General features: G+C 52.9%; 1 protein-coding gene, 5 non-coding genes and 2 pseudogenes across 6 annotated transcripts; all 8 read left to right on the plus strand.

The window, feature by feature from the left end:
* The first annotated feature begins 2,554 nt into the window (after positions 1 to 2,554).
* On the plus strand, positions 2,555 to 2,730 carry LOC129863066 (U2 spliceosomal RNA; annotated as a pseudogene).
* Positions 2,731 to 3,723: 993 nt separating this feature from the next.
* Positions 3,724 to 6,757, plus strand: LOC129862927 (piggyBac transposable element-derived protein 4-like). Its single transcript, XM_055935031.1, has 2 exons — positions 3,724 to 5,150; positions 5,682 to 6,757. The coding sequence occupies exons 1-2, from the start codon at positions 4,196 to 4,198 to the stop codon at positions 6,707 to 6,709; spliced, it is 1,983 nt and encodes a 660-aa protein (XP_055791006.1). The 5' UTR covers positions 3,724 to 4,195; the 3' UTR covers positions 6,710 to 6,757.
* Positions 6,758 to 7,012: 255 nt separating this feature from the next.
* Positions 7,013 to 7,129, plus strand: LOC129862999 (U5 spliceosomal RNA). The gene has a single exon (XR_008760871.1). It is a non-coding gene; the product is annotated as a U5 spliceosomal RNA (small nuclear RNA).
* Positions 7,130 to 14,623: 7,494 nt separating this feature from the next.
* On the plus strand, positions 14,624 to 14,740 carry LOC129863001 (U5 spliceosomal RNA). Its single transcript, XR_008760872.1, has one exon. It is a non-coding gene; the product is annotated as a U5 spliceosomal RNA (small nuclear RNA).
* Positions 14,741 to 17,336: 2,596 nt separating this feature from the next.
* On the plus strand, positions 17,337 to 17,513 carry LOC129863065 (U2 spliceosomal RNA; annotated as a pseudogene).
* Positions 17,514 to 17,898: 385 nt separating this feature from the next.
* On the plus strand, positions 17,899 to 18,015 carry LOC129863002 (U5 spliceosomal RNA). The gene has a single exon (XR_008760873.1). It is a non-coding gene; the product is annotated as a U5 spliceosomal RNA (small nuclear RNA).
* Positions 18,016 to 18,380: 365 nt separating this feature from the next.
* LOC129863033 (U2 spliceosomal RNA) lies at positions 18,381 to 18,571 on the plus strand. Its single transcript, XR_008760901.1, has one exon. It is a non-coding gene; the product is annotated as a U2 spliceosomal RNA (small nuclear RNA).
* Positions 18,572 to 18,954: 383 nt separating this feature from the next.
* On the plus strand, positions 18,955 to 19,071 carry LOC129863003 (U5 spliceosomal RNA). Its single transcript, XR_008760874.1, has one exon. It is a non-coding gene; the product is annotated as a U5 spliceosomal RNA (small nuclear RNA).
* Positions 19,072 to 22,763: the final 3,692 nt, after the last annotated feature.

A 22,763-nucleotide genomic window follows, 5' to 3' on the forward strand; every position in this document is an offset into this window, starting at 1 on the left:
GGCGGAAAATCCTTTAGGGAGGACGGTCCCTGTGATAGGGCTAGCAAATACGGTACGTTTTGTATGGAAGGACAAGGCGATGGAGTCTATTAGGCGGGATACCTTTGGGAGGACAATCCTGATGGGAATACTTAAGTTAACGGTGGAGGAGGTGTACTGTTTTCAAGACAACCCAGTGGAGGGAGGTTTTGATGTGGCTCTGAAAACAGGAAAACAGCATGACGAGGTCTTGAGAAGGGTGAAAGAAGTGGAAGCAGAGATGCCGATGTCCCAGTATGTGGTAACCAGTTTGGCGAGGAGAAATTTTAGGGTGATAAATGTGAACATGTACAACCCTTATGTAAAGGACGAGGAGGTGAGGGCTTTTCTGGGGAGGTACCTGGATGGCGTCTCCTCGGCAAGGCACATCAAGGATAATCTGGGCTTTTGGAATGGGAGGAGGGGTTTTCAGGCCCTCCTCAGGGAGGACCCAAAGGGTTTGGGAGGATACCTCCATCCTCCAGCTATGTTCTCCCTGGGGGCTGACAGGGGGACATTATTCTATGCCCGTCAGCCTCCATTTTGCAGGCGTTGTATGGCCTATGGCCATATCGTAGCCGCGTGTAGCGCAAGGAAGTGCAGGTACTGTGGGTCGAGCGAACACGAGGCAAGGGATTGCAGAGAGCCTAAGGAGTGTCACGGGTGTGGCTCGGTGGAGCACCTGTGGCGAGACTGCCCGGCTAGGCGGAGGTCATACGCGTCTGCAGCTGGGGGGAGAGCGGGGGATGGGGGTAGAAGAGAAGAGGAGCGGGAAGAAGAAGGTGGTGGTAGAGGAGGAGGAACTGAACAGATGGAGAGAGAAGAGGAGAAAGAGAAGAGGGCCGGGACGGAAGGAGTGGTGGCCGGGACAGAAGGAGTGGTGGCCGGGACAGAAGGAGTGGTGGCCGGGACAGAAGGAGTGGTGGCCGGGACAGAAGGAGGGAAGGCCGGGACAGAAGGAGGGGAGGCCGGGATAGAAGAAGTGTTGGACGGGACAGATGGAGTGGGGTTTGGGAGGGAAGGAGTGGTGTTTGAGATAGAAGGAGAGGTGGTGGAAATGGAAGGAGAGGGGGTAGGGAAAGAGGGAGGGATGGCCAGGATGGAGGGAGCCAGAGTAGAAGAGGAGGGGGCAGAAGGAGAAGAGGAGGAGGAAGAAGAGGAGGATGAGAGCGAGGAGGAGGAAGAAAGAGAAAAAAATGATGATGAGATATTAGTGGGGAGGGAGAGTATGGATAGACTGGTTAAAGGGAAATTAGAAGAATATATACAGAGTACAAGGCGAGATTTGAAGGGAGAGGAACGTAAGTCGGTAACATTAAAATTTAGGGAGGAGGTTATGGGAATGGAGGGAGAGGAATTTGATAGGCAGTTGGAAAAATATGAGGGAAAATATGGAGAGCTGATGAGGAGGGGGGGTTATTTTAAAGAGATAGATAGGGTAAGGGGGAAATATAAAATAAGGGAGAAAAGGAAAAATATAGGTAAGATGAGAGATATGGGTTATTACACAATGGAAGGAGAGGTGAGGGTAGGGGTGGTTGGGAAAGAAGGAAAGGCGGTTGAGAGGGAAGGAGAGGAGTTTGGGACAGAGGGAGAAGAGAGGAAGGAAGCTGAGGTGGAGGAATTGGACATGGGACAGAAAAAAGAACTCCTTCGAATGATGAGGGAGAGGATAGAGAAGAAGGGACCGGTAAAGGGTTGGGGGGAAGGGGAATTTGATAGGGTGAACAGAGAATTTGAGAAGGTGGTTAGGGAAAAGTTTTTGTATGGGGACCAGGAGGGTAGGGCAGGGACAGAAGGAGAGGTGGAGGGGGAAGAGGAGGGAAAAGGAGGGAAAAGGAAGGGGAAGGGGATAGAGGAAGGTAGGGTAGAAGAGAGGAGGGTGGAGGAGCAAAAAAGGTTAGTATATGGGAGAATGTTGGAGATGGAGAAAGGGAAAAGGTCGATAGATAATTGGGGGAAGGAGGAAACTAGTCGGAACTTGGAGAGGTGTAAGATGGAGGTTAGGATGATGGGGAATAGAGAATTTAGGATGGAGCTTGTCAGATATGATAGGGTGTTTGGGGAGGAGATGAGGGAGAAGGGATTGTATGTGGAGAGGGATAGGGCAAGAGAAAAAAGTGGTTCTTTGGTGCATATCCAAAAGAAGAAGAAGAAGAAAAAGGGGGAGACTGTGGACAATGGGAGGGGGAGAGGTGGTGGGGAGGGGACGGGGGAGGGAGGGGGGGCAGGACCTTCGGGTGTTTCCTCTTTCCTTTCTTCTTTTTCGTCCTTAAAACCTATGGAGGAGCAGGATTGATAGTTGATTTTGGGGGAGGTTAATGAAAGGAGGGAGGCAGGTGCCGGGAGATGGCCCTGGGAGACATTATTGTTATGGTGGGTAGATGGGAGAGGGGAAGGGGAGGGAGGATGTTCCCCTAGAGGTTTTTTTGATTTGGTTTTTGCTATTGTTTAAGTTTTTGATGGATTTCGTTAGAGAAATATAGTTTGAAATTATGTAAATTGGAAGGTTTGAGTTGGTTTATGAAGGTAATAAATATATTTTATAAAAAAAAAAAATCTGTTCTTATCAGTTTAATATCTGATACGTCCCCCATCGGGGGACTACATATTAAATGGATTTTTTGAACAGGGAGTCGGAAATGGGGCTTGCTCCGTCCGCTCCACGCATCGACCCGGTATTGCAGTACCTCCGGGAACGGTGCAACACACACATTCCTCCCGTTGTCAAGGAAAGAAAAAAGCAAGGGGAAAAAAACATCCAAAGTGAAAGTAGGGCGAAGCGCTCTTCGTGGGTTCCCCCGTTTCCCGCCATTTTACTTAACCCTCCCGTTGTCTCGGCGGGTCAGAGCGACCCCGGGCAGTTCCGAGTTGATTGCCCGTGTCTGTGTGTGGGTCGGAGTGACCCCGGCAGCGTTAGCAAGGTGTATGTTGTAACCCTCCTGCCCCTGTGTGGGCGGGGTCATAGTGACGTCAGAGGGGTCAGAGTGACCCCGGCGGCGTTAGCAAGGTGTATGTTGTAACCCTCCTGCCCCTGACCCTGTGTGGGCGGGGTCATAGTGACGTCAGAGGGGTCAGAGTGACCCTCGGCAGCGTTACCTGTCGCTTCCCCCGTGTCTGTGTGGGTCAGAGAGACCCCGGCAGGCCGGGGTCACGGTGACCCAACACCACCACCTGCTGGATACTAGTAAAAGGTCCTGCCCCAAAATTGACATTCTCAACATTCCGGGCAAGGGCCTGTGTCGAATACGGCGTGTCTGCCCCGAAACGGGCCCTTGGGCCCCGTGTGAGTTTGGATATCGAATCTAAAAACGCCCCCCTACAAACTACTTTCCCTTGGTTGTGGAAATTGTGCCTTTCGGGTATGGCTGTTGTTAGACAACCTTCCCCTTGCCTCGGCGGGACAGAGTGACCACCGGCCAGCGTTCCGAGTCGATTCCCAGTGTCTGTGTGGGTTAGAGAGACCCCGGCAGCGTTTAGCAAGGTGTATGTTGTAACCCTCCTACCCCTGTCTGGGCCAGGTCACATTGACCCGAGCCCTGTTGTAAGCCCTGCGTTATGAGTTGTTCCCCTCTGTTCCGGGGGCCTGGGGTCAGAGTGACCCCGGCGGCGTTAGCAAGGTGTATGTTGTAAACCCTCCCCTCCTACCCCTGTCTGAGCCGGGTCGGAGTGACCCGGGGCCTGTGTTAGGAGTTGTCCCCCTCTGTCTGGGCCGGGTCGGAGTGACCCCGGCAGGGACCAGTTGTCCCCACCAACTCTGTGCACGACCTCGGTGCTATCACGCGGGTAGGCCAGCCGAGCGTCCCGGATGGGACCGAAGGGGCCAAGGGGCCGAAGGGCCGAAGGGGCGAAGGGCCGAAGGGCCGAAGGGCCGAAGGAGCAGGCAGGGCCGACCACGCGCCTCGTCCATTCGCGTGCCTCGTCCCATTCACGTGGCCACCGTAAGCAGGGCGTAGAGAGGCTACTAATATTGTCAGGAAGAAGAAGAAGAAGAAGAAGAAGAAGAAGAGGACGACGACGAGGACGACGACGAGGAGGAATACGACCCCGCCGAGCGTGAGCCCTCCGCCTACGACAGTAAGCAGGGCGTAGAGAGCCTACTAATATTGTCAGGAAGAAGAAGAAGAACAAGAACAACAACAACAACAAGAACAACAACAACAACAAGAAGAACAAGATGAGGACGATGATGAGGACGACGACGAGGACGACGGCGACGAGGAATACGACCCCGCCGAGCGTGTTGCCTCCGCCTACGACGCCTCGCAGTCCCGGTTTCAGCGCGGCTCAGGTCCTGGAACAGATATCCTCCAGCGTCGACCAAGAAGACGAAGAAGACTACTGCGATTCCGAAGAGGAGGACGTTTCGGAAGATGAAGACGGTGAGGAATACAACCCCGAGCGCGACGCGGACGACTACGGAGACGACTCGGCCTCGCGGTCGAGCTCCTCTTCGGAGGAAGATCCGGAGGAAGAGCCGGAGGAAGAGCCGGAGGGAGACGCGGCCGCTGCCCGAGAGGAGCGAGACAGAGAGCCAGACAGAGCCAGAGAGCCAGAGCGAGAAAGGGAGACGCTGCTGTCGAAAAACGGCAAAATCAAATGGTCCTCCGCGGCCTATCGCGGCCCGGACCGACCCCGCGCCATCCGCCAGCCCTGCCCCGCCGTGACGCCGGGCCCCACGGCCTACGCCGCGTCGCGAGCGCTCGACATCGAGTCCGCCTTCCGGCTGTTTGTCACACCGGCGATAGAAAGGATCATCGTGGACATGACCAATCTGCAGGGGGTGAGAAAATACGGAGACGGCTGGCGACCCATGGACTCCACCGACCTGCGCGCCTACGTAGGGCTGCTGATCCTAGCCGGCGTCTACAGGTCCCGAGGCGAGGCCGCGGCCAGCCTGTGGGACGCCGAGAGCGGCAGGACCGTGTTCCGCGCCACCATGCCGCTCAAGGCGTTTCACAAGTACTCGAGGCTGCTGCGATTCGACGACCGCCAGTCGAGACCCGCGAGACTCGCCACCGACAGACTGGCGGCCGTGAGAGAGGTGTGGGACCTGTGGGAGGAGCGGCTGCAGGCCCTCTACAACCCGGGGCCCGAAGTGACGGTGGACGAACAACTGGTCCCGTTCAGAGGTACCGTCTATGCATCTGTGTACGTACGCGTAGCGTAGAGAGCACGGGCAGTCTATGTATCTGTGTACGTACGCGTAGCGTAGAGAGCACGGCCAGTCTATGTATCTGTGTTTGTACGCGTGGCGTAGAGAGCACGGGCAGTCTATGTATCTGTGCATAGAGAGCGGTAGCAGTCAATGTATCTGCGTTTGTACGCGTGGCGTAGAGAGCACGGGCAGTCTATGTATCTGTGTTTGTACGCGTGGCGTAGAGAGCACGGGCAGTCTATGTATCTGTGCATAGAGAGCGGTAGCAGTCAATGTATCTGTGTATGTACGTGTAGTAGCACGGGCAGCGGTAGCAATCGGCAGTAGTAGCAATGGGCAGCAGTAGCAATGGGCAGTGGCACGGGCGGCGGCGGCGCCTGCGTGTAACGTAAACGCAGTGCGCCCCGATGGTGAGCCTGTAACGATGACGCTGCTGCTAATCTCCTGCTAATCTCCTCTCCCTCTCCTCTCCCTCTCCTCTCCCTCCCCTCTCCCTCGCCTCAAGGACGCTGTCCTTTCCGACAGTACATTCCCAGCAAGCCGGCCAAATACGGCATCAAGTCGTGGGTGGCCTGCGACGCCAAGTCCAGCTACGCTTGGAAGATGCAAGTGTACACCGGCAAGGCGGCCGGCGGATGCCCCGAGAAGAACCAGGGCGCGCGCGTCGTCCTCGATCTGACCGAGGGACTGCCGGACGGTCACAACGTCACGTGTGACAATTTCTTCACCTCCTACGAACTCGGGCAGCGGCTCCTCGAGAGGAACCTCACCATGGTGGGCACGGTGCGAAAGAACAAGCCCGAGCTCCCTCCCGCGCTGCTCCAGTCCAAGGGCAGACAGGTCTCGTCCTCCAGGTTCGCCTTCACGACCACCGCCACTCTAGTGTCCTACCTGGCAAAGAGAAATAAGAACGTGCTGCTTCTGAGCACGCGGCACGCGGAGCCCGACGTCAGCGATCGCCGAGACCGGAAGCCGGCCCTCATCCTAGACTACAACTGCAACAAGGGCGGCGTGGACAACCTAGACAAGGTGGTCGGGACCTACAGCTGCAGACGGATGACCGCCCGCTGGCCCCTGGTCATCTTCCACAACATCCTCGACGTGTCCTCCTACAACGCCTTTGTCATATGGCGAGAGATCAACCCCGACTGGATGCCCGGGAAGCGGAACAAGAGGAGGGTGTTCCTGGAGCAGCTCGGAAAGGCGCTCGTGAAGCCCTTGATCCAAAGAAGGCAGCGTCTCCCCCGCACCGAAGCCTCGTCCGCACTTGTCAAAGTCATACGGGGCGAGCGTGTATCCGCCGAGGCTCGTCCGCAGGCCCGCGAGCGAGCCGCCGGCCCGGCCGCCGCCGCCGCCCCGGCCGCCCCGCTGGGGGCGAGTAAGAGGAAGAGGTGTCAGGTCTGCCCACCCAAGAAGGACGCCAAGACACACACAGCGTGCTGCAGGTGTAAGAAATACATCTGCAAAGGCTGTTCACACCCATACTGTCACACTTGTGCCCACTGGGCCTTTAGCCAAGACGGGACAGAGTGACCCCGGGGGGGGACACTGTGTGCTAGGCATAATAGAAGGACAACGGGAGGGTTAAAAAAAAAAAAAAAAAAAAAAAAAAAAAAACGTTGGTCAGGATAGTGAGTGAGTGTCTGTCTGTCTGTCTGTCTGTCTGTCTGTCTGTCTGTCTGTCTGTGTCTGTCTGTGACTTTTTACCCACACACAGCCGTGGAAAAGTAGGCAGAGTGGGTTGGGTGACCGACCACCCACCCACCCACCCACCCGCGAGATCCCAGCCTAGTAGTGCACAGAGTGTGTCTCGGGCCCCGACGTCTGACTTCCACACGACTCTGGTTTCTCTTCATTACGCACAAGCCTTTCGCCTTTTACTAAAGACTTCCGTGGAGAGGAACACTTATGAGTTCAAAGTATTTTTGGAAGGGCTTTGCTTCTGGCAGAGCCCGCTATATCTTGTTTCAAGAGAAATTGACAGAGATGTTGATGACGCCGCCGCCGCCGCCGCCGCCGCCGCCGCCGCCGCCGCAGCAGAGACTTGTTGCTCATGCGTTTGACTAGTCGCTAAGGGCAATTGAGTTCAAGCAAGCCCGACGGACGACTGGCGTATTTGCCGGGCTTTGAACAAATAGTCTTCTTCGTCGTCGTCGTCGCACTAGGCGGCGTAAAGAGCTAGTGACTTCAAGACGCATTGGCGACTTTAAAAATAAATAAAAAACACCAGCCTGTCTGTCGCCAGGGAAGGGGGGGCTGGGGGGGAGGAGCCACCTTTTGCCAAACCGCCAAAGTCTGCCGAGACCCCCGGGTGCCCGGCGGCTGCAGGGTACCATTTGTGGGTTATCGCTTCTCGGCCTTTTGGCTAAGACCAAGCGTAGATTCGGGCTTTGGTACACACAACTTGTTTTCTCTGTTTCATTTTTCAACCTTTTTTTCTCATTCTAGGTGTTGGTGGTGGTTTGGTGGTGGTGGACTGCAGGTGCATCAGCACCTGTATGGTGAGTTAAGGTTTAATTTAATCACTTTCTGTAAATTTGTATGTTAGTTTGCTGTCGTGTTTTGTGTTTCCATTTCACTTAAAAAATATTTAAAAAAAAAAATAATAATTGTTTGTGTTCCTCTTGTTTCCCCATCCCTTTTCCCCTTAGCTTCCCTCTAGTCTTTTCTGTTTGTTTGTAGTGTTTGCTAGCTGGGTTGGCTTGCTTGCTAGCCGGCCTGTCTTGCTTTAGCTGGACTGGCCTGCTAGCTTCCTCGCCCCTTAGGTTTGGCAAGCATTGTTTGTTTTCTTCTGTTTGTTTTGTAGCCCCCATTAAACCTATCCCTACTCTCTTAATTGTTTTTCTTTTTCTATCCCCTGAACTTTCCCTGGTCCTACTTTTTGTTTGTTGGGTTTTTGTTGGCACTTGGGGGACTCTTGTTGGCTGGCCGGCCTGCTAGCTGGTTAGCTTAGCCTGGCCTGCTGGTGAGGCCTGCCAGCCCCATTTCCCCTCTATTTCGGCTTGTTCTTTGTTAGTACTTCTGTTTTTCCTTGTGTCCTGCCCCCCCCCCCCCCAACCCAACCCACTTTTTGTTCCCTAGTTTCCCACCCCCCTTTTAATTTCATTTGTTTGTTTCTTGTTAGCTGGGAGGTTTTAGTACCTGGCCTGCTAGCTTGGTAGCTTAGCCTCACCGGCTAGTGCGGCCTGCTAGCCTCCCAGCCCTCGCAAATTGTTTTGTTTGGTGTCCCCTTTTTATTTTTATTTTTCCCTTTAGCTTCTTTCCCCCGTTCAAATTTCCTTCTGTTTGTCTTTGTCAGCTGGGAGGTTTTAGCACCCGGCCTACCAGCTTGTTAGTTAGTCTGACCGGCTGGTACGGCCTGCTAGCCTCCTAGCTCTTGTTAACTGTTTTGTCAGGCCTACCTTTATTTTTCCCCTGCGTCTCCCCCATTGTTGATAAGTTCACCTGGGTGCTGTGTTAGCTCGTTTTGTGTCCCGTGGTGTTGGTAGGCCCTGTTAGCCTAGCATAGCTGGACCTGCCAGCGGCCTCGGGTGTTTACACTCCCCCTCCCCCATTACTTAATTTTTATTTTTATTTTTTCACTGGTGTTGGGTTATAAAGGGAGTGGGCCTCCATCATGTCAGCAGCACAGGCTGGCATGCGGAGGCACCATGCCGTGCGCCTCCTTTTAAAGGAGAAGGGAGGGAAATTAATGGAGTTATCCCGATTGGATTTCTCCAGAAAATTCCTCCAAAAGGAACTCCGTTTCGTACCTGAGCAGGTGAATTGCATCCTAACCCTCCCTTATGGGAAGGGCTTCGATGTTAGTTTCGCCTGCGCCAGCTTCCTGAGGGAGTTCTGGGGGCAACTCCAGAACGTCCAGAACACCCAGGGATCCCTTTCAGCTATGTTTAAGGTGATCAAGCTGACGGACAATAGCATTAAAACCGTTATTGTCCGTATGTACAATGAAACGGTACAGCCGGAGGACGTTGCAGTATGGTTGGGCAGGTACTGCAACGTGAGGGGGCCCCTGACCCAGGTGAAGGATCCCGATGGGATCTGGACAGGGGCCTGGAGGGTCACTGTCCAGCAGAGGGAGGACCCCGGGGGCTATGGTGGATTGAAAGCCATCCCGTCCACCATAGTCCTCGGAGAGAACAGGGGCCATGTTCACTACCAGGACCAGCCCAAGCTGTGCCGTAAGTGTGGTGAACATGGCCACCTAGCAGACGCCTGTGACAAGGTGGTCTGCATGAAGTGCCGGGAGGTGGGCCACCGCTACGAGGATTGCACGAACGGCAGATCGTGCAGCCTCTGTGGCGAGCGGTCCCACCTCATCCGCAGTTGCCCCTCCTCCTGGGCCAATAAGGTCAGGGCTGGCAGGTTGGAGGCGGCGGCTGCGGACCGGGCTTCCGAGCGCCAGAGGGGGAAAGCGGCAGTTGCCACGGTGGCAGTAGTGGAGGAGGTGGTAGCGGCGGCAGTAGTGGAGGAGGTGGTAGCGGTGGCAGTAGTGGAGGAGGAGGTGGTGGCGGTAGTGGAGGAGGTGGTGGCGGTAGTGGAGGAAGTGGTGGCAGTAGTGGAGGAGGTGGTAGGAGAGGTGGAGGGCGCGGAAGGCGCAGTGGTGGAAGAAGTGGGAGGGGAGGCAAAAACCCTCCCCACCCCAATCCCCCTGCCCCAGACTGAAGTGACCCCTGAAGGAGAAAGGGCCGAGAAAGACGGCTCCGGGGAGTTGGTGAGTGAGAGCTCCCCAAGCGGGTCCGACAGCATGATGACAGTGTCGGAAACGACACTGTCAAGCGAGGAGGGTATGGGAGGGGGGGGAGAGGCCCTGGGCGAACACCTTCCCCTACGAAAGAGAAATGCAGAGGAGCTCTCCGACCCCGAACAGGGTGAGGGAAAGAAGGGCAAGCTGGAGTGGGAGAGCTCCCAGGGGGAGGATGAGTCCAGGGTCTTCCCCGCCAACTCTCCTAACCAGGAATCGTTTTTAAACCCTGTTTTAACCTCCTCTCCCTACCAACCCCCCTTACCCCGTAGGGAGAGAGAGAAAGAACCTGAAAAATAACCCCTTTTAAACTGTTTTAATGCTTTCTTTCCTTTTAGCACTGTTTTTACTCACCTCTTTCATGGCTTTTAACATCACCACCATAAACGTTAGGAGTGTGAAGACTGAAATAAGAGCACAATCGGTTTTATCCTTTTTAGAAAGTGTTAATTCAGATGTGTTTTTATTACAGGAGTGTGGCCTACCCTTTTTATCCTCTTATACCAAATGGGAGGAAAAGTGGCAGCGTGGGCCCTCCATTTGGAGCGGATCCAATTTTAATAAAAACGATGGTGTGGCCATTTTATTCAAGAACCCACAGGTGGTGGTGAGGGGGAGCACAGTGGTGGTTGGGGGGCGTGCTCTTTTAGCCAACTGTACTTTTATGGGGAGAGATTTTAACGTGCTAAATGTATATGGTTTTAACAACAAACATGACCGTTGCACACTTTTAGAAGACCTGCAGTCCCACATGCTGGGGAGGGATCCTTTAGTGGTGGGTGGGGATTTTAATTGTGTTTTAAGTAGAGCAGACAGGAGAGGGGCAGGAGAGGATTTTAAGGTAGATAGGTCAAGTGTTTTATTGCAAGGGTTGTGCAGGGATTTTAAACTAACTGACTGTTTTAAAACCCTGCATCCAAGAGAGGAGGGCTTCACCTGGACCAGTGGTGACGGCACCAGAGCCTCTCGCATTGACTATCTGTTTACCCGGGACTGTCCCCCAATTGATGCTAGAACAACCCCCGCTTTCTTCTCAGATCACGTAATGCTGACGTGCACCCTCTCACTAACCTCGGGTGTGACTGTAGGACGAGGGCCCTGGAAACTGAACTGCTCCCTTTTAGAAGATGATAGAGTAGTTAGCCAGTACCGGGAGCAGTTCAGCCAGTGGCAGACGCTACAGGACTTCTTTGATACACGCGCACAGTGGTGGGAAATGGTGAAGGGTAAGACGAGGACCTTCTTCAGGGAGATAGGAAAGAGAGTAAGTAAGAAACAAGATAGACGCATGTTGGGACTGCAGAAGAGACTGGAACGGTATTTTAACCTATGCCAACAGGGCTTTGATTTTAACCAAGAAATTAAAGAAGTAAAGAAAGAAATGGCATTTTTAGCAGAACATAAGAGCAAGGGGGTTATTTTAAGAAGCAAGGAAAGGGAATTAGAAGAGGGGGAGAAGTGTACTAGATACTTTTTTAAGAAGATAGTTAGCAAGGGTAGGTTAATGACAGGGTTAAAAGATAAAGATGGGGTTTTAAAAACAGACACAGAAGAAATTAAAGGAGTAGTCGAGGATTTTTACGGGGAACTGTTCGGGGTAAAAGATGTATGTGAGGAGATTATGGAGGACGTTTTAACATACATTGACAGGACCATACCCAGTACGGACGACCTGACGAAAGACCTGACAAAGACTGAACTCGACGAAGGACTGAGACATTTTAAGAGGGGAAAATCACCGGGGGAGGACGGCCTCCCCTTGGAGTTTTATCTAACCTTTTGGGATGTTTTAGCCGACGAACTTCTGACTGTTTTTACTGACTTCGAACAACTTGACAGACTACCTGACAGTTTTAGAGTAGGAATCGTGACCCTTTTACACAAGAAAAACGACAGGACTGACCTGACAAACTGGAGACCGATTACCCTTTTAAATTTTGATTGTAAACTTTTTACCAAGGTTTTAACACTCAGAATGTCTTCTGTTTTAGGGGAGGTGATCCACCCGGATCAAGCCTGTGCCATTCCGGGAAGGAAGATCACGGACAGCCTAGTACTGATCAGAGATGCCATCTGTTATGCGAGAGACAGAAACATGCGGCTTATAGTCCTAAATTTAGATTTTGAGAAAGCCTTTGATCGGGTCTCGCACCAGTACCTCTTTAAGGTACTGCAAAAAATGGGGTTCCCAGAAAGGTTTCTAGCTTGGGTGGGATTGCTGTATAGGGACATCACCAGCAGAATTCTGGTAAACGGGCATTTGTCAAGAGCGGTGGGAGTACACTGCGGCGTCCGTCAGGGCTGTCCATTATCTCCCCTCCTGTTTGTTGCTTGTATTGAACCACTGGCACAGGTCTTGAGAAGGGACCAACGGATCAGTGGGGTGGGTATCCCGGGGAGTGGGGGGATGACTGCCAAGTGCGTCTTTTATATGGACGACGTCAATATTTTATGTACCGACCTTTTATCTGTTGACAGGACCCTGGACAGGACTGACTGGTACGGACAAGCCTCTGGGGCGAGACTGAATAGGAAAAAGACAGAGGCCCAATTCTTCGGACCGTGGGCAGACTCAGACTTGACCAGACTACCACTGACAGTTAAAATGACAGACATAAGGGTTCTGGGGGTAAAATTTGACAGGGAGGGAGGAGGTAGTGGCAATTGGACCGGGATTTTAGGGACTGTAAGACAGAGACTGGGTTTTTGGGGACTGAGACGACTGACATTTGAGGGCAAGGTTTTAATCATCAAGGCTGTGATTTTACCTGTTCTCTTATTAATCAGTTCTGTTTTTATCCCCCCACGAACAACTCTTTTAGCTCTGGACCGGATGCTGTTTTATTTCCTGTGGGGAAGCAAGTGGGAGAGGCTGAGGAGGGAGGTGGTAAAGAGGCCCAGGTCCAAGGGGGGGAAGGGCTTGCCCGACCTCTACTTGTTCCTGGGCAGCCGCTATACAGCGCTACATCTGACTCTTGCCACCTCCCCGGTCACCAACAAGACCCAGGCCCTCGCACGGTTCTGGCTGGGATCTTACCTCAGGTCTCTGGGGCTGATCCCAGTCGACCTGCGAGCCCCAGTCTCTTTCCTGCTCCCCACTCACTACGCCCAGCTCCAGAAATTTTTAAGACATTTTAAACTGGAAAAAGAAGCAGTCACGGTTTTAACTAAACACCGCTCTCTTCTCTCTCTTGTGCAGGATCGGGAACCAGTGTGTCCAGTACGCGGGCTTGCTATAGGCGAGCCCACAACGGTTTGGCGTAATGTGGCACATCCTGCTCTCCTGAATTGGCACCGGGACCTGTCCTGGATGGTCGCCCACGAGATCCTCCCGGTCAGGGCCGTCATGCACTCACGGGGCATGGCGAGAACATCCGCGTGCCCCCGACCAGGCTGCGGCCAAGAGGAGTCGGTGAGGCACCTGCTCTGTGAGTGCAGAGCCGCCAGGGACCTGTGGAAGGAAGCAGGCCCCCTGATCACTCCGTGTCTGCCAGCAGGGGAGGACCTAACGCCTCAGCTCGTGCTGTACGGGGTGGGCCGAAGGCCCATTCCATCGAAGGCCTTCACCAAGCTCTGGCCCACCCTCACGTGCCTGAAGGACGCCCTGTGGTCCTCCCGCAACCTGCTGGTAGCGAAGAACGTAGAGACCACCCCCCAGGCAGTGGCTATGGTAGCCACGGAAGCCCTGGGGTGGTACAGAAGGAAGGGGGCCTCGACCCCAAGTAGGAGGGTTACAACATACACCTTGCTAAACGCTGCCGGGGTCTCTCTAACCCACACAGACACTGGGAATCGACTCGGAACGCTGGCCGGTGGTCACTCTGTCCCGCCGAGGCAAGGGGAAGGTTGTCTAACAACAGCCATACCCGAAAGGCACAATTTCCACAACCAAGGGAAAGTAGTTTGTAGGGGGCGTTTTTAGATTCGATATCCAAACTCACACGGGGCCCAAGGGCCCGTTTGTGGGGCAGACACGCCGTATTCGACACAGGCCCTTGCCCGGAATGTTGAGAATGTCAATTTTGGGGCAGGACCTTTTACTAGTATCCAGCAGGTGGTGGTGTTGGGTCACCGTGACCCCGGCCTGCCGGGGTCACGGTGACCCACACAGACACGGGGGAAGCGACAGGTAACGCTGCCGAGGGTCACTCTGACCCCTCTGACGTCACTATGACCCCGCCCACACAGGGGCAGGGGCAGGAGGGTTACAACATACACCTTGCTAACGCCGCCGGGGTCACTCTGACCCCTCTGACGTCACTATGACCCCGCCCACACAGGGGCAGGAGGGTTACAACATACACCTTGCTAACGCTGCCGGGGTCACTCCGACCCACACACAGACACGGGCAATCAACTCGGAACTGCCCGGGGTCGCTCTGACCCGCCGAGACAACGGGAGGGTTATAAAAAAATAAAAAAATAAAAAAATAAAAAACGTTGGTCAGGATAGTGAGTGTCTGTCTGTCTGTCTGTCTGTCTGTCTGTCTGTCTGTCTGTCTGTCTGTCTGTCTGTCTGTCTGTCTGTCTGTCTGTGTCTGTCTGTGTCTGTCTGTGACTTTTTACCCACACACAGCCGTGGAAAAGTAGGCAGAGTGGGTTGGGTGACCGACCACCCACCCACCCACCCACCCACCCACCCGCGAGATCCCAGCCTAGTAGTGCACAGAGTGTGTCTCGGGCCCCGACGTCTGACTTCCACACGACTCTGGTTTCTCTTCATTACGCACAAGCCTTTCGCCTTTTACTAAAGACTTCCGTGGAGAGGAACACTTATGAGTTCAAAGTATTTTTGGAAGGGCTTTGCTTCTGGCAGAGCCCGCTATATCTTGTTTCAAGAGAAATTGACAGAGATGTTGATGACGCCGCCGCCGCAGCAGAGACTTGTTGCTCATGCGTTTGACTAGTCGCTAAGGGCAATTGAGTTCAAGCAAGCCCGACGGACGACTGGCGTATTTGCCGGGCTTTGAACAAATAGTCGTCGTCGTCGTCGTCGCACTAGGCGGCGTAAAGAGCTAGTGACTTCAAGACGCATTGGCGACTTTAAAAATAAATAAAAAACACCAGCCTGTCTGTCGCCAGGGAAGGGGGGGCTGGGGGGGAGGAGCCACCTTTTGCCAAACCGCCAAAGTCTGCCGAGACCCCCGGGTGCCCGGCGGCTGCAGGGTACCATTTGTGGGTTATCGCTTCTCGGCCTTTTGGCTCAGATCAAGCTTGGTACCGAGGTGCCCCAGAGCTCGCTGAGTCGAAAGGTCGGAGATAGGAGGGCGGTAAAGGTTTTGGATTTTTGGTATTGAGTTTTGGTTGTTGTTGTTTTTTTTTTTTTCTTGTCGGGTCTTTGGTATCTGAAGAGAGAGTGTGAGCGGAGTCAAGTACTCCTTTCTCAGTGTGGAGATGGAGGAAAGTACATTTGATAGGTCGGTGCCGGTTATTGGGCTGGCGAACACGGTGCGGTTTAGGTGGAAGGATAAGGAGAGTAAGCCTTTTGGGCGGGAAACATTTGGCAGGACCATCCTAATCGGGGTTTTTAAATTGACGGTGAAGGATGTGTTCTGCCTGCAAGATAATCCTTTGGAGAAGGCGTATGAAGTGGCGTTGAGAACAGAGGAGATGCACAACGGGGTGCTGAGAAGGTCAAGAGAAGTGGGAGGGGAAAGCCCGATGAGTAATTACGAGGTGACCAGTTTGGCGAGGAATAACTTCAGGGTAATTACTGTGAACATTTATAACCCGTACGTTAAAGATGAAGACGTGAGGGCTTTTTTGGGGAGATATGCGAATAGTGTATCTTCAGCGAGACACCTCAGGGACTCGCTGGGATTTTGGACTGGGAGGAGAAGTTTCCAGGCCCTCCTAAGGGAGGACCCGAAGGGTTTCGGAGGTTACCTCCATCCTCCGGCTATGTTCTCCCTGGGGGCTGACAGGGGGACGTTGCATTACGCACGTCAGCCTCCATTTTGCAGGCGTTGTATGGCCTATGGACATACCTCGGCCTCGTGCAGTGTAAGAAAGTGCAGGTTCTGTGGGTCAAGCGAGCACGAGGCAGGGGACTGTAGTGAGCCAAAGGCGTGCCACGGGTGTGGCTCGGTGGTACACCTGTGGCGAGATTGCCCGGCTAGGCAGAGGTCATACGCGTCTGCAGCTGGGGGGGGAGCGAGAGCGGGGGATGGGGGTAGAAGAGAAGAGGAGCGGGAAGAAGGTGGTGGCAGAGGAGGAGGAACTGAACAGAAGGAGAGAGAAGAGGAGAAAGAGAAGAGGGCCGGGACGGAAGGAGTGGTGGCCGGGACAGAAGGAGTGGCGGCTGGGACAGAAGGAGTGGAGGCCGGGACAGAAGGAGTGGAGGTTGGGACAGAAGGATGGCAGGCCGGGACAGAAGGAGGGGAGGCCGGGACAGAAGGAGGGGAGGCCGGGACAGAAGGAGTGGTGGTCGAAATGGAAGGGGAAGGGGTTGGGACAGAGGGAGAGGAGGAGGAAGAAGAAATGGAGGAGGAGGAGTTGGACATGGGACAGAAAAACGAAGTTCTTAGAATGGTGAGGGAGAGGGTAGAGAAGAAGGGGCCAGTAAAGGGCTGGAAGGTAGGGGAATTGGAGAGGGTGATAAAGGAGTATGAGAAGAAGGTTAGGGAGGAGGTTTTGTCTGGGGGAAAGGAAGTTGGGGTAGAGGGGGAGGAGGGGAAGGAGGGAAAAGGAGAGAAAAGGAAGGAGAAAGGGAAAGAGGAGGGGAAGGGAGCGGTGGAATCACATAAAACAGAAGTGTTAAGGGTAGAGGAAACAAAAAGGCTGATCGTAGGAAAAATGTTTGAGATGGAGAAGGAGGAAGGGATGATAAGGACCTGGGGGAGTGTGAAATATAATAGGATTTTTGCGATATTGAAGCTGGAGGGTGAGATGTTGGGGGAAAGGGAATTTAGGAGGGAGCTGGAAAAATGTGAGAGGAAGCATAGGGATAGGTTGAGGCGGAATTTTCTTTATAAGGAGGAGGATAAGGCAAGGGAGAAAGGCGAACTTTTGGCGCCATTGCATAAAAAGAAGAGGGAGAAAAGAGTGGAGTCTGTGGATGGTGGGGGGGGGGTGGGGGGAGAGGGGGCAGGACCTTCGGGGACGTCCTCTTTTTCTTCTGCTTTTTCTTCTCTAACACCTCTGGAGGAGCGGGATCGCCAGTTAATGGAATTGGGTGGGAAATGAAGGGAGGGAGTCAGGTGTTGGGAGAGGGTCCTGAGTGACAATTTTGGATTGGGATTGTTGGGTTTATGGGTGGATGGGAGATAAGGGGAGGGAAGATGCTCCCCTAGAGGTTTTTTGGTTTTGGTTATTGTTATTGTTTAATTATTGGATAGGGTTTTGGTTGGTTAGAGAAATATAATTTGAAAATGATGTAAGATTGGAAGATTTTTTGTTGGTTTTTGATGGTAATAAATATATTTTATAAAAAAAAAAAAATCTGTTCTTATCAGTTTAATATCTGATACGTCCCCCATCGGGGGACTACATATTAAATGGATTTTTTGAACAGGGAGTCGGAAATGGGGCTTGCTCCGTCCGCTCCACGCATCGACCCGGTATTGCAGTACCTCCGGGAACGGTGCAACACACACATTCCTCCCGTTGTCAAGGAAAGAAAAAAGCAAGGGGAAAAAAACATCCAAAGTGAAAGTAGGGCGAAGCGCTCTTCGTGGGTTCCCCCGTTTCCCGCCATTTTACTTAAAAAAAAAAAAAAAAAAAAAAAAAAAAAACGTTGGTCAGGATAGTGAGTGAGTGTCTGTCTGTCTGTCTGTCTGTCTGTCTGTCTGTCTGTCTGTCTGTCTGTCTGTGTCTGTCTGTGTCTGTCTGTGACTTTTTACCCACACACAGCCGTGGAAAAGTAGGCAGAGTGGGTTGGGTGACCGACCACCCACCCACCCACCCACCCACCCACCCGCGAGATCCCAGCCTAGTAGTGCACAGAGTGTGTCTCGGGCCCCGACGTCTGACTTCCACACGACTCTGGTTTCTCTTCATTACGCACAAGCCTTTCGCCTTTTACTAAAGACTTCCGTGGAGAGGAACACTTATGAGTTCAAAGTATTTTTGGAAGGGCTTTGCTTCTGGCAGAGCCCGCTATATCTTGTTTCAAGAGAAATTGACAGAGATGTTGATGACGCCGCCGCCGCAGCAGAGACTTGTTGCTCATGCGTTTGACTAGTCGCTAAGGGCAATTGAGTTCAAGCAAGCCCGACGGACGACTGGCGTATTTGCCGGGCTTTGAACAAATAGTCGTCGTCGTCGTCGTCGTCGCACTAGGCGGCGTAAAGAGCTAGTGACTTCAAGACGCATTGGCGACTTTAAAAATAAATAAAAAACACCAGCCTGTCTGTCGCCAGGGAAGGGGGGGCTGGGGGGGAGGAGCCACCTTTTGCCAAACCGCCAAAGTCTGCCGAGACCCCCGGGTGCCCGGCGGCTGCAGGGTACCATTTGTGGGTTATCGCTTCTCGGCCTTTTGGCTAAGATCAAGTGTAGTATCTGTTCTTATCAGTTTAATATCTGATACGTCCCCCATCGGGGGACTACATATTAAATGGATTTTTTGAACAGGGAGTCGGAAATGGGGCTTGCTCCGTCCGCTCCACGCATCGACCCGGTATTGCAGTACCTCCGGGAACGGTGCAACACACACATTCCTCCCGTTGTCAAGGAAAGAAAAAAGCAAGGGGAAAAAAACATCCAAAGTGAAAGTAGGGCGAAGCGCTCTTCGTGGGTTCCCCCGTTTCCCGCCATTTTACTTAAAAAAAAAAAAAAAAAAAAAAAAAAAAAAAAAACGTTGGTCAGGATAGTGAGTGAGTGTCTGTCTGTCTGTCTGTCTGTCTGTCTGTCTGTCTGTCTGTCTGTCTGTCTGTCTGTCTGTGTCTGTCTGTGACTTTTTACCCACACACAGCCGTGGAAAAGTAGGCAGAGTGGGTTGGGTGACCGACCACCCACCCACCCACCCACCCACCCGCGAGATCCCAGCCTAGTAGTGCACAGAGTGTGTCTCGGGCCCCGACGTCTGACTTCCACACGACTCTGGTTTCTCTTCATTACGCACAAGCCTTTCGCCTTTTACTAAAGACTTCCGTGGAGAGGAACACTTATGAGTTCAAAGTATTTTTGGAAGGGCTTTGCTTCTGGCAGAGCCCGCTATATCTTGTTTCAAGAGAAATTGACAGAGATGTTGATGACGCCGCCGCCGCAGCAGAGACTTGTTGCTCATGCGTTTGACTAGTCGCTAAGGGCAATTGAGTTCAAGCAAGCCCGACGGACGACTGGCGTATTTGCCGGGCTTTGAACAAATAGTCGTCGTCGTCGTCGTCGCACTAGGCGGCGTAAAGAGCTAGTGACTTCAAGACGCATTGGCGACTTTAAAAATAAATAAAAAACACCAGCCTGTCTGTCGCCAGGGAAGGGGGGGCTGGGGGGGAGGAGCCACCTTTTGCCAAACCGCCAAAGTCTGCCGAGACCCCCGGGTGCCCGGCGGCTGCAGGGTACCATTTGTGGGTTATCGCTTCTCGGCCTTTTGGCTAAGATCAAGCGTAGATTCGGGCTTTGGTACACACAACTTGTTTCTCTGTTTTCATTAATCAACCTTTTTTCTCATTCTAGGTGTTGGTGGTGGTTTGGTGGTGGTGGACTGCAGGTGCATCAGCACCTGTAGGGTGAGTTAAGGTTTAATTTAATCACTTTCTGTAAATTTGTATGTTAGTTTGCTGTCGTGTTTTGTGTTTCCAGTTCACTTAAAAAATATTTAAAAAAAAATAATAATAATTGTTTGTGTTCCTCTTGTTTCCCCATCCCTTTTCCCCTTAGCTTCCCTCTAGTCTTTTCTGTTTGTTTGTAGTGTTTGCTAGCTGGGTTGGCTTGCTTGCTAGCCGGCCTGTCTTGCTTTAGCTGGACTGGCCTGCTAGCTTCCTCGCCCCTTAGGTTTGGCAAGCATTGTTTGTTTTCTTCTGTTTGTTTTGTAGCCCCCATTAAACCTATCCCTACTCTCTTAATTTTTTTTCTTTTTCTATCCCCTGAACTTTCCCTGGTCCTACTTTTTGTTTGTTGGGTTTTTGTTGGCACTTGGGGGACTCTTGTTGGCTGGCCGGCCTGCTAGCTGGTTAGCTTAGCCTGGCCTGCTGGTGAGGCCTGCCAGCCCCATTTCCCCTCTATTTCGGCTTGTTCTTTGTTAGTACTTCTGTTTTTCCTTGTGTCCTGCTCCCCCCCCCCCAACCCAACCCACATTTTGTTCCCTAGTTTCCCACCCCCCTTTTAATTTCATTTGTTTGTTTCTTGTTAGCTGGGAGGTTTTAGTACCTGGCCTGCTAGCTTGGTAGCTTAGCCTCACCGGCTAGTGCGGCCTGCTAGCCTCCCAGCCCTCGCAAATTGTTTTGTTTGGTGTCCCCTTTTTATTTTTACTTTTCCCTTTAGCTTCTTTCCCCCGTTCAAATTTCCTTCTGTTTGTCTTTGTCAGCTGGGAGGTTTTAGCACCCGGCCTACCAGCTTGTTAGTTAGTCTGACCGGCTGGTACGGCCTGCTAGCCTCCTAGCTCTTGTTAACTGTTTTGTCAGGCCTACCTTTATTTTTCCCCTGCGTCTCCCCCATTGTTGATAAGTTCACCTGGGTGCTGTGTTAGCTCGTTTTGTGTCCCGTGGTGTTGGTAGGCCCTGTTAGCCTAGCATAGCTGGACCTGCCAGCGGCCTCGGGTGTTTACACTCCCCCTCCCCCATTACTTAATTTTTATTTTTATTTTTTCACTGGTGTTGGGTTATAAAGGGAGTGGGCCTCCATCATGTCAGCAGCACAGGCTGGCATGCGGAGGCACCATGCCGTGCGCCTCCTTTTAAAGGAGAAGGGAGGGAAATTAATGGAGTTATCCCGATTGGATTTCTCCAGAAAATTCCTCCAAAAGGAACTCCGTTTCGTACCTGAGCAGGTGAACTGCATCCTAACCCTCCCTTATGGGAAGGGCTTCGATGTTAGTTTCGCCTGCGCCAGCTTCCTGAGGGAGTTCTGGGGGCAACTCCAGAACGTCCAGAACACCCAGGGATCCCTTTCAGCTATGTTTAAGGTGATCAAGCTGACGGACAATAGCATTAAAACCGTTATTGTCCGTATGTACAATGAAACGGTACAGCCGGAGGACGTTGCAGTATGGTTGGGCAGGTACTGCAACGTGAGGGGGCCCCTGACCCAGGTGAAGGATCCCGATGGGATCTGGACAGGGGCCTGGAGGGTCACTGTCCAGCAGAGGGAGGACCCCGGGGGCTATGGTGGATTGAAAGCCATCCCGTCCACCATAGTCCTCGGAGAGAACAGGGGCCATGTTCACTACCAGGACCAGCCCAAGCTGTGCCGTAAGTGTGGTGAACATGGCCACCTAGCAGACGCCTGCGACAAGGTGGTCTGCATGAAGTGCCGGGAGGTGGGCCACCGCTACGAGGATTGCACGAACGGCAGATCGTGCAACCTCTGTGGCGAGCGGTCCCACCTCATCCGCAGTTGCCCCTCCTCCTGGGCCAATAAGGTCAGGGCTGGCAGGTTGGAGGCGGCGGCTGCGGACCGGGCTTCCGAGCGCCAGAGGGGGAAAGCGGCAGTTGCCACGGTGGCAGTAGTGGAGGAGGTGGTAGCGGCGGCAGTAGTGGAGGAGGTGGTAGCGGCGGCAGTAGTGGAGGAGGTGGTAGCGGTGGCAGTAGTGGAGGAGGAGGTGGTGGCGGTAGTGGAGGAGGTGGTGGCGGTAGTGGAGGAAGTGGTGGCAGTAGTGGAGGAGGTGGTAGGAGAGGTGGAGGGCGCGGAAGGCGCAGTGGTGGAAGAAGTGGGAGGGGAGGCAAAAACCCTCCCCACCCCAATCCCCCTGCCCCAGACTGAAGTGACCCCTGAAGGAGAAAGGGCCGAGAAAGACGGCTCCGGGGAGTTGGTGAGTGAGAGCTCCCCAAGCGGGTCCGACAGCATGATGACAGTGTCGGAAACGACACTGTCAAGCGAGGAGGGTATGGGAGGGGGGGGAGAGGCCCTGGGCGAACACCCTCCCCTACGAAAGAGAAATGCAGAGGAGCTCTCCGACCCCGAACAGGGTGAGGGAAAGAAGGGCAAGCTGGAGTGGGAGAGCTCCCAGGGGGAGGATGAGTCCAGGGTCTTCCCCGCCAACTCTCCTAACCAGGAATCGTTTTTAAACCCTGTTTTAACCTCCTCTCCCTACCAACCCCCCTTACCCCGTAGGGAGAGAGAGAAAGAACCTGAAAAATAACCCCTTTTAAACTGTTTTAATGCTTTCTTTCCTTTTAGCACTGTTTTTACTCACCTCTTTCATGGCTTTTAACATCACCACCATAAACGTTAGGAGTGTGAAGACTGAAATAAGAGCACAATCGGTTTTATCCTTTTTAGAAAGTGTTAATTCAGATGTGTTTTTATTACAGGAGTGTGGCCTACCCTTTTTATCCTCTTATACCAAATGGGAGGAAAAGTGGCAGCGTGGGCCCTCCATTTGGAGCGGATCCAATTTTAATAAAAACGATGGTGTGGCCATTTTATTCAAGAACCCACAGGTGGTGGTGAGGGGGAGCACAGTGGTGGTTGGGGGGCGTGCTCTTTTAGCCAACTGTACTTTTATGGGGAGAGATTTTAACGTGCTAAATGTATATGGTTTTAACAACAAACATGACCGTTGCACACTTTTAGAAGACCTGCAGTCCCACATGCTGGGGAGGGATCCTTTAGTGGTGGGTGGGGATTTTAATTGTGTTTTAAGTAGAGCAGACAGGAGAGGGGCAGGAGAGGATTTTAAGGTAGATAGGTCAAGTGTTTTATTGCAAGGGTTGTGCAGGGATTTTAAACTAACTGACTGTTTTA

The sequence above is a fragment of the Salvelinus fontinalis genome, chromosome 9, assembly GCF_029448725.1.
Source record: "Salvelinus fontinalis isolate EN_2023a chromosome 9, ASM2944872v1, whole genome shotgun sequence".
Lineage (NCBI taxonomy): Eukaryota > Metazoa > Chordata > Actinopteri > Salmoniformes > Salmonidae > Salvelinus > Salvelinus fontinalis.